The sequence below is a fragment of the Lactuca saligna genome, chromosome 5 (genome assembly GCF_052625555.1).
Source record: "Lactuca saligna cultivar CGN05327 chromosome 5, ASM5262555v1, whole genome shotgun sequence".
In the NCBI taxonomy this organism is placed as follows: domain Eukaryota; kingdom Viridiplantae; phylum Streptophyta; class Magnoliopsida; order Asterales; family Asteraceae; genus Lactuca; species Lactuca saligna.
The window spans coordinates 73,018,541-73,028,909 of NC_136421.1; the positions used below are offsets into that span (position 1 = coordinate 73,018,541).

The 10,369-nt window shown below is 31.4% G+C and overlaps 1 protein-coding gene across 2 annotated transcripts; it reads left to right on the forward strand.

The window, feature by feature from the left end:
- The first annotated feature begins 791 nt into the window (after nucleotides 1-791).
- Nucleotides 792-7,634, forward strand: LOC144997822 (phosphatidylinositol 4-kinase beta 1-like). Of its 2 annotated transcripts, XM_078957687.1 has the most exons (18): nucleotides 792-929; nucleotides 1,154-2,223; nucleotides 2,416-2,607; nucleotides 2,720-2,768; nucleotides 3,071-3,203; nucleotides 3,272-3,695; nucleotides 4,156-4,236; nucleotides 4,319-4,411; nucleotides 4,720-4,789; nucleotides 5,024-5,121; nucleotides 5,213-5,317; nucleotides 5,413-5,466; nucleotides 5,748-5,891; nucleotides 5,990-6,043; nucleotides 6,135-6,209; nucleotides 6,641-6,724; nucleotides 6,810-7,012; nucleotides 7,293-7,634. In XM_078957687.1, the coding sequence occupies exons 2-17, from the start codon at nucleotides 1,183-1,185 to the stop codon at nucleotides 6,909-6,911; spliced, it is 2,799 nt and encodes a 932-aa protein (XP_078813813.1). In that variant the 5' UTR covers nucleotides 792-929; nucleotides 1,154-1,182; the 3' UTR covers nucleotides 6,912-7,012; nucleotides 7,293-7,634. The 2 variants fall into 2 exon arrangements, with proteins under 2 accessions (XP_078813813.1, XP_078813814.1); XM_078957688.1 differs by having other exon boundaries at nucleotides 792-2,223; nucleotides 3,275-3,695.
- The last annotated feature ends 2,735 nt before the right edge of the window (nucleotides 7,635-10,369 follow it).

Genomic DNA, 10,369 nt, shown 5'->3' on the forward strand with positions numbered 1-10,369 from the left:
TACATAATATGTGTAATGTATCTTGATTGTGATCTCCCATGTTTAAAGGGTATTAACTCTAAACACATATGGTTGTTGTTAGCTGACACTCTTTATCTAAATAGATCCATCTTTGGGTGTTATGAAATTCTAGAATTTTCTTTCCATCACAATTTCTTTAATTGTTTTGGATTCCATCAATTCCCGACGAAATTCACATGGTGGCTTAGAAGGTGAGGGGGAATCGATCGTTCAACCGATTATTCGATTATTCACCAAAGGACTCTAAAAGCTGGTTCATTAAATGTTGTCAGAATACCACCAAAATCCAATTCATTGATAGTTTCAAAATCCTAAGAGAATGAAATTACTTCACAAATTCTTGATGTCCATGTGCATTTTGTATGTGTTGACTCTTTATGTTAATTCCATTTATACCATTAGTGCATAATTAAGAACATGAATCCATAAAGGTTGTGATTATGAGACAATTAATGAAGATGATGAGGACTTGCAGGGAAAGAAGCCGAATGCGATGCCGTGAGGGTAGGGGCGGCGGTGGGTTCCATATTTAATAAGTGTTTTAATCAAAATCAATATAAAATTGCTAATATAAGTTAAGTATGGATACTTTCGTAATTTCACATAGACCGGTCAATCATTGGGACCAAACCGCAAAAAAGAGGCATGAGACAAAAATCACATATTTTTATAAACCATAAGGACCATTCATGTCATTTACGCTAATTTATATGAAATTATTTGATAAAAGTTTAGCGGAAATATGTTGCTACATATTTGAAAAACACAATTGTCTTCCGAACAGGGGAAATGGTGTTCTTGCCGTTTTCAATGCCCGAGCAACGGAAACAACGATGGAGAAGAAAGGTGACTTGCATTACAACATTGCAGACGAATAATAACTCATTTGCATACAACAAACTCTTCTCGTAAGACTGTTCATCAGATCTCTCTCCGTTTTCCTTTTATTTATTCGTCCATTCCATCTCAAAATCTCTGATATCGAAACATAGGAGCAAAATTCTGCAGCATCGGTAGTACGATTGGCAGACAACTGCCATTGCAAGAATTTTGAATTCATTCTGTTTTTTTTTCTTGTGAAATTAATCAATGTTTTTGAGGGTTTAGGATCGGATGTCATTTTTCAATGTAGGTTTAGGAGTATGGTAGTTTAATTCGATAATGGTGGTGAGGATTTTGGGATTAACTCGGGGAGATGACGAGTCACCGAGGGAGATCACGCGGAACAATCAATCAATTGATAATGGCGGGGAGAACGGATGGTTGATTCGATTTTTGGATTCCGCTTTCTTCTCTGAGTGGATTGCTGTTAGTTATCTCTACAAACATGATCACTCAGGGGTTAGGGATTATCTCTGCAACCGTATGTACACTCTTCCATTATCTGGCCTTGAAAGCTACTTGTTTCAGATTTGTTACATGCTTGTTCACAAGCCTAGCCCTTCACTTGATAAATTTGTCATCGATATATGCTCAAAATCACTTAAGATAGCACTGAAAGTGCATTGGTTCCTTATTGCTGAGCTTGAAGATTCTGATGATAATGAAGGAATTGGTAGAATCCAAGAGAAATGTCAGATTGCTGCCACTTTGATGGGTGAATGGGCACCTTTGGTTAGACTTCAAAATGATTCAGCTATCAATCTGGGAAAGAATAAAGTACTAAACAGATGGCATTCCTCAAAGCAACGGTTACTGTCATTAACATCATCTCACCAGTTTCGTAAGTCTTTTTCATTCTCACCTTCTTCAGGGAACAATTTGCAGGATGAAGGTAGTAGTAGTAAAGCATCCCAAGATGAAAATAATATGTTCAAGAAATTTATTCCTAGTCAAAAAGTCCGGGATGCATTGCGTTTTAGGAAATCTGTATATAAGGATAATGAGGAATCAGAAAAAGATGGTTTTTTTACAAGACTTTTAAGAGACTCTAAAGAAGAGGATGTAGGGACATCCATGGAAAGGGATGATGAAGACAAGGAGAAAGATGGGTTTTTCAGTAGGTTTTTAAAAGATAGTAAAGATGAGAATGAGGTGACATCAAGCTCAGATAGTTTTTTAAAAAGAATATTTAGCAAAGGCGATTTGGAGTCTGTAGAAGGTGATGATGATAAAGAAGGGTATTTCAATAAGTTTATTAAAGAGAAATTTGAAGACAAGCAGAAAGATATTGCTGCTAATGATGATGAGGAATACAAGGAGGTATATGCATAATTTGAGTTTTTTTACTCCTTTGAATCTTTTAATACTATCTACAAAGTTCTTCCATTATCTTCTTGCAAATTTATTTTCTGTTTTTTAGTAATTACTTGACATAGCTTACTTAGAAGCAATTGGTTTCTTGACTAATACACTTGAATATGCATTTGATATATATAATGTTTCTTTTGGCAGAAGCAACCTGGTTCACCAAAGCAAAAACATGATAGATCCAATCCTAAACCTCCATTGCCATATACAAATCCTTCACAATTTCGTAAAGGAACATATCATGAGTCACTTGAGTTTGTTCAATCCTTGTGTGACACATCATATTGTTTGGTAGATGTTTTTCCAGTTGAAGAACGCAAAAGTGCTCTCTGTGAGGTTGTGCTTCATCTTTCCTTTTAATTTTCTTCTCAACTTGGGTAAAATCTTGTTATATGTATGCAAAACATTGCTTCCTATCTACTAAATCTTTGCTTTATGTCTGTTGTAGTCACTCTCTGATATCAATGAGCATGTTGTTGCAGCTCAGAGTAGTGGAGGTCTCTCTCTCTCTCTCTCTCTCTCTCTCTCTCTCTCTCCATTTACAAACAACAATCATTTATGTGAACATGCATGTATGGATATGGATATGGATATGGATATGTATCTATATACATGCACACACTTATATAAACCATGAAATAACTTCAATGAATTGTATAAAGAAATGAATGCAAAAAATTCAAGATCTTTTGTAAACTATAGTCATTTGCAATTTGTTCTCCATTGATTAGTACGATTAAAATAATAATAATTATCATTTTTATTTATTTATTTTTTACAATATTTGGTTGTATGATAGGCTTGTGCTTTCCCATGGGGAAGGGAATGTATCGTGTGGTTCATATACCAGAAGATGAAGCCATTCTTCTTAACTCTAGGGATAAGGCACCTTATCTAATATGTGTTGAAGTATTAAAAAGTGAAACCTCAAGGTAAACACACACACACACACACACTCTTCAACCCTTTCATTGTTATTGATGATTCTTTTTGTATTCAGTAGCAACACAAAGGACCACAAACTTTCCAAGGGTAATACCTCGTTAGCTAATGGAGATGCAAATTTACCAAAACGCCCTCCGTGGGCTTACCCTTTACCAAATAGACAAGATATGTATCTTTCTAGTTTTAATAAGATTTCAAGAACCACTTCACAAGCTATTGATGAAGCAATGAGTAGCTTGTGGGATTCAAATGCAAAGTTTGTTCATGTGAGTCTTTTAGTGGAGAATCAAATATCCAAGTCAAAGTTTGACCATGAATGTGGTCAAACTAGAGATGAAGATGATGATGATGTGGAATGGGTGAGGGTTGAGTTGAAAGCGGACCCTGGGGTCCACATGGATGACATAGCGGTTCAGGAACCGCCACGTAGGCGGGAGCACCGCCGGGTCCCGAGTATGGTTGCTTTTGAGGAAGTTAAGGTAGTTTTTTTCTTTTCTACATATTATTTTTTGCTAAAGATATTTTCATTATGAGTTTAATTTTGAGATTTCATGGTAATTATTCAATTTAGTTCTATATATATATATATATATATATATATATATATATATATATATATATATATATATATAATATGTCAAATGGATATTAAACATATTTCTTGTAATTTATCTAGCTACATATCTTATTTGATTGAAGTTATTGTTATATAATAACATTTTTTTTCTTGATTTGTCAATTTAATTCCATTTGGGTGTGTAGTTAAGCATAGTAAAAAAAATCAAAAGATGAAGATAAATGAAAAACTAAAGAACACTAAGAGTGATTTTGGGGGAAACGTGGAGCACCCAAAAACTTATATAAAAAAAAGAAAGGAAGCAAAATGGAGGGTTGACTAGTTTTTAATACCAACGTTTTATTTTTTTATTTTTTTTAAAGGCTGCTGCATTAAGAGGAGGAGCACCTCCTGGACTTTGTGTAAAGAGGTCTAGTCAAGAGTCATCAGAAGCAGAGTCAAAGGTGAGAGATTACATTTCAAAAAAAAAAAAAAATTTGGCATGAAATTTATATAAATGCTTTATAGATTTTTATTTGAAAACAGGATGTATTATCTGGTGAACTTTGGGAGGCAAAGAAAGACAGAATTCGTCAGGCTTCAGTATATGGAAAGTTTCCTGGTTGGGATTTGTTCTCGGTAGGCAACTTTTAAAATTTTAAATAAATTACAATTTTAATTTTTTAAAACATTATTTTCATTATAGCTTGTTTGGGTTTAATGAGCTTTTATTGAGTTCATAGATTTCTTTTTATAAACAAAAGTTGGTTAAGATAATTATAACAACATATATACATAGAGTTTCAGTCTATTCCTACATACCAATTAAACATGAGAATGTAATGACTCATTCCATTCCTAAACAAATCCTTTGTGAATCCATGAATGAAATCGATAAAAGATTTAATCTTTTCTTCTTAATCTATTTCAGTTTTGTTATTTTTTAGGTTATTGTGAAAAGTGGGGATGATTGTAGACAGGAACATCTAGCTGTGCAACTTATTTCTCACTTCTATGGTATGTACGTATGTTAATCTTATAATTTTTTTTATAACAAATTATAAAAAAATCTACACGCAATTTTTGTGCATAATCTGTTTTACAAAAAACCAACTTTAAATCTCTAAGCTTCTAATGTAATATGGTGTATACAGTGTGGAACGAGACTAATTTTCCATACAAAAATAGTATATGTGGAAAATTATTAAATATATTTTTTAATAATTTAATAAGATGTAGTGTTTATGTCAGATATATTCCAGGAAGCTGGACTACCTCTCTGGCTAAGACCATATGAAGTTCTAGTCACTTCTTCTTACACAGCTCTAATTGAAACGATTCCAGATACTGTAATTAATGTTACTAAACTTATTTATTATTTATTATTTAAGTTTTAAGTTATTGTTTTTATTAAATAATTTACTCTTTGGCTTTCTGTAGGCCTCACTTCATTCTATCAAAAGTAGATATCCTGATATCACAAGCTTACGTGATTTTTTTATCGCCAAATATCAAGAAAATTCTCCAAGTTATAAGCTTTCACAGGTAAATGATATTATTTTTTTAATGTTTCTTTTATATATGAGGTTCATTTCATTCACACACCAAACATAATCATGGAATTTAAATTCTTGTTGCAGAGGAACTTTGTGGAAAGTATGGCTGGATACTCCCTTGTTTGCTACCTTTTACAGGTATATAACTAAAAACTACTAGTAATCATTGTTTTTCAACTCAATAATCACCATAGCTATTTTCAAATTTAATATACAAAAGAAAATAGTTATCAAAGTTAACAGCAGTTTTTGTCACTGCTTTATTTTCCACTTTTGCAATCTAAGAATGTTGTGGTTTACACTTTACATAATTGAGTGAACTTGGTAAATGAGTAGGAAATGATTTTTGTGATTTTACCTTTTAAATTCTGATTCTTTTGTTGAAAAAAAAAATTGTTTTGCATTTTCAACACATGTAGGTGAAAGATAGGCACAATGGCAACCTTTTGCTTGATGAAGAAGGTCATCTTATACACATTGACTTTGGCTTCATGCTCTCCAATTCACCTGGGGGTGTAAATTTTGAAAGTGCACCTTTCAAGTTAACACGTGAACTTCTTGAGGTAAGTAACTACTATTGTAAAAAGACGTCAATACCCTTCTCATAATACACAGCCTATAAGATTATGTAGTGACATTGGTTTTTGTCATTTTGTGTTAGGTTATGGATTCGGATGCTGAGGGAGTTTCAAGCGAGTTCTTCGACTATTTCAAAGTACAGTTTTTTTTTTTAAAAAAATATATATATATAAAATAAATTGAGAAAATATTTTCATGTTTTCGGTGTTTATCCAATCTGAAATCAGGTTTTATGCATCCAAGGGTTTCTGACATGCCGAAAACATGCAGAACAGATAATTCTACTTGTTGAGATGTTGCAGGTAATGGAAGCTTCATCATTTTTAGGGTTAAATACAATAAATAGCAATGTATTTTCATTCATTTGTTTATTATAATAGCATCCTACTATTATTCTTTTAAATATTTCCATTTATTTGAGAAATCCATCCATTTATAGCAATGTAATTTAAAATACAAAGCAATTTTCACTACTAAAATCAGGGTAAAATTTTCAATATATAATGTCCTAAAAATAAATTTTAAGTAGAATGCTATAAATATAATGGGTACATTTTCAAGCCTTAATAAGAAAAAGAAAAAGAAAAAGAAAAAGAAAGTAGAATGTTGAAATAGAAATAAGTAAAAGTAGGATGCTATACTGTTTAATACTGTGTTTGGCGTGCATTGGACCGGGACAACAATTGCAAAAAGACGTAAATGCCCTTACATTCTTTTTCACTTTCTTCTCCAGGACTCAGGTTTCCCATGCTTCAAAGGTGGTCCGAGAACTGTACAAAACTTAAGGAAACGTTTTCATTTAAGTTTAACAGAAGAAGTAATTTATATATTAATTTACTTTTTGTTTTTATTTTAAAAAAAAAAAAAAAGTAACATATTATTTTGGTTATATTTTGTTCCAGCAATGTGTGTCCTTGGTGCTTTCTCTAATTAGCAGCAGCTTAGATGCATGGAGAACACGTCAATACGATTACTATCAAAGGGTTTTGAATGGGATACTGTAATATCACTTTCATTCGGTTCCATGAAATGACTATTTAGCCCCTGGACCAAGCAAGCTATCTTTTCTTTCTGACTTAATTAATGGGGGGCATGACTTAATCCGGTAAGCTTTATATCACTGTTTCTTTTTCTTACTTAATGTACAAAGAACACCTTCATAGAAAGAAATTAAAAGTAGACTGCTATAAAAATAATACACAAATAAATGAAAGTAAGTTAATATTTCTTGCATTTAGCCCTAATAGATAAAGTCAGGGAAATGAGGCTTTCCCCATTAAGTCGTATCTTTTTACAAATTTCCCACATTTATTTTTTCCTTACATTTCGCCAGGTGTACCTCCATTTTCTCAAATATTTTATTAAATATTATTTACTTTATCCAGACAACACCCAATGGGAAACAAAGGAACATAATGCAAAGATTTTTCTAGATGAAAGGGAAAGGATGACAAGTTTTTTGGCCCATGGATGACATTTACCATTTTTACCCTTTTTAGTGTACAGGGAAATTTCATGTGATTATATTAGAAGCAATAGTTCGATTGCTTTATCACCAGTTTTTTTTTTTTGCTACACAACCGCTAATTATTGTATTTGTTGTAGTGTATAGTAGTAGTATGATAAGTGTTTTTTTGATGTTGTTTATGTTGGACACTCTATGTATACAATTGCAAGTGGTTACTAAGGTATTGGTAATATCAAAGTTTTGAAAGTTGTTATCTTCGTGATACACATGTTACAAGTTGTGTTCATGGGTTATCTTTTTTTTTTTTTTTGATCTAGCTATCATTGGATTAGCATTATGTACACGTATATATAAATTATAATTGTTCATTTATGTGATTGATCGAGTTTGTTTTAGTAATCCTATTTACAGATTTGAGGTTACATATTTGATTAATTCGGCTAAGAAACGCAACTAGCAAACTTGGTTGCTATGTGGTGCAACTTTCCTTAGGATGGAAGGAGTCATTCCCTCCAAACCCACCCACTTAACTTACCACCACATCATCTTCACATATAAGGTTTTTTTTTAATTTTTTTTTTATTTTTATTTTTCTATTTTTTATTTATATATATATATATATATATATATATATATATATATATATATATATATATATATTCCAACTTACAACACATGGAATCCATATCATTTTAAACCCACTTAATTTTTAATTTTAAAATAAATATAAACTAATAAAAATCTACAAAATTAATTTACAAAATATTAAAAACCTACAAAACTAATTTAAAAACATACAAATTATTTTGGTACAAGCACAATCAATTAAGCATACATAATCATTTGTCAAAGATTTAGTCAAATTGAAACTCAAATGCTATAAAATAATGAAATAAGGACAAATAATTAAAAATATATTTAGACTGAAACAAAAAAAAAGTTTGCAATGTAATGATCTAATTCTAATCTTATATCTTGGGAAGTTTGATAAATTATTAGTTTTATTTTATTCTAACTGATTAACCCTAAAAAAGTTTAGGGCATTACAAAAACACTTATGATTACTACGTGATTACTATGTTTTGAGTTCCCAAAATCAATAGCAACAGCTTTCTCCTCCTCCAAGCAAGTTAGGGGTTTCCTCCAAGAGGATCCACCCTTCAATTCAACGTAAGAAGAGAAGAGAAAGATACTGCTTCTCTAACCCGCTGCAAGCGATTAAAGGCTCTAGCCCGCTAGAACGCGAATCAAGGATTCACAACTTTATGGTACCGTCGGTACCGCCTCAACCCATTCCCAACCGATCGTTGACCCCGTCCACTATTATAGATATATAAAGGTTTAGTTTTGTAGAATGTTGGCTTGAACAAATTGTCTCCTTGAGTCCTTAGCGGTAAGTGAGGTTTGGATATTAATACGGGCAAATTGCACCAAACAACAAAACATTTTACCATTTTACCAAAACATGCAATATCATATTATATGTTTCATGTTACATGTTGCCTATATCGGTAAAAACAAATGCAAGTTGGTTGCTATTACTGGTAAAAAAATTAGCGTGTTGCATAATTTGGTAAAAATGGGAAAGTTTGTTACTAGTTAAGTGCAATATACATTATTAGTTTCGTACATAAAGATTTTGTGTTGGTGTAAGTCTTTAATTCACTTAACATCACGATTTTTGCTTTGATGATAAAAAATCTAACCCGAAATAATATTGTGAGCTAACCAAGTAACTTTTTTATTTGAAACATATTATTATCCATGGATCAAGTCTTATCGGTATTCACACATCTCAAGTGATCAAGACAATTGAAGCTTCAACATATATATATATATATATATATATATATATATATATATATATATATATATATATATATATATATATATATATATATATATATATATATATATCTTTTGTCTTAGGATTAGGAAGTGCGTCAACAAGTACATTTTATGTAGTAGCGAAGATTATTAGCATATTGAAGTGAATTTCTGAAACATCTCTCGCATAAAGTGATTTTAAAATTGTTTTAAAATCAAATTTTCATTCCAAAATCAAAGTTTAAGTTTTAAAACATGTACGGATAAACGTTTTGGTCCCAAATCAATTTTAGTTTAAAATATAGCGAGCATATTACAATCAATTTCAAAACATAAGTAAAAGTATGATATTACAAACAATATCATCTTCTAAGTATCCAAGCCTCCTTTATCTCTAACTAGAGCAACATGTCAAAATATAGTGTAAGATGTGAGAATGCATCGTGAGAATACCTGATGTCAACTCTTCGAGAGTAAAGGATGATGGCTATCATCCATACTCAAAGTTAAACTCCCGAAATAGTTTAAATCAACAAAACATCTCAATACCCTTACAAAGTAATATAATAGATTTGGGAAAAACATATCAACATATTAAGTTCACAACATTCGGAGGAATGCAATGCACATGCTCCTAAATCCATTTTCCATGTCCATCTCAGTCAATCTCACAATCCAAATGGTGTTGGATTAGGTTTTTAAGTCCGTAACTATAATTGGTAACACTTAAATTAATAGTAGCACAATCCTTTTGGGCTGCCCTTAAGACTAGTAACTAGACATGATAATATTTGGAGAGAGAGTTTTGATTTATTATTGAAATAAATAATTTGTTAATATATTATGAAAATAATATATTACTTAGAAATAGTAATATTTAATTAATATTTAATCAGAAATTAAATGGAATTAATTTTAGGATTAAAGGAATTAATTAAAAGTGCAGGGACTGAAGTTGAATTATTTAATAGTTGAGCAAGAGAAATCTAGAACCCTCAATATGGGTTGGACGGTTTCTTGAAGCCTAAGGGCTTCTAGAATGATCCCTTGTGGATAAACAAGAAAGTGGATAATTACCCGGTTTAAGATAATCTTGGATTATGCCTTATCTAGGGTTTCTTGACTACACTATATATACAACCTCAACCCTAAGAATTTCGGCCATGC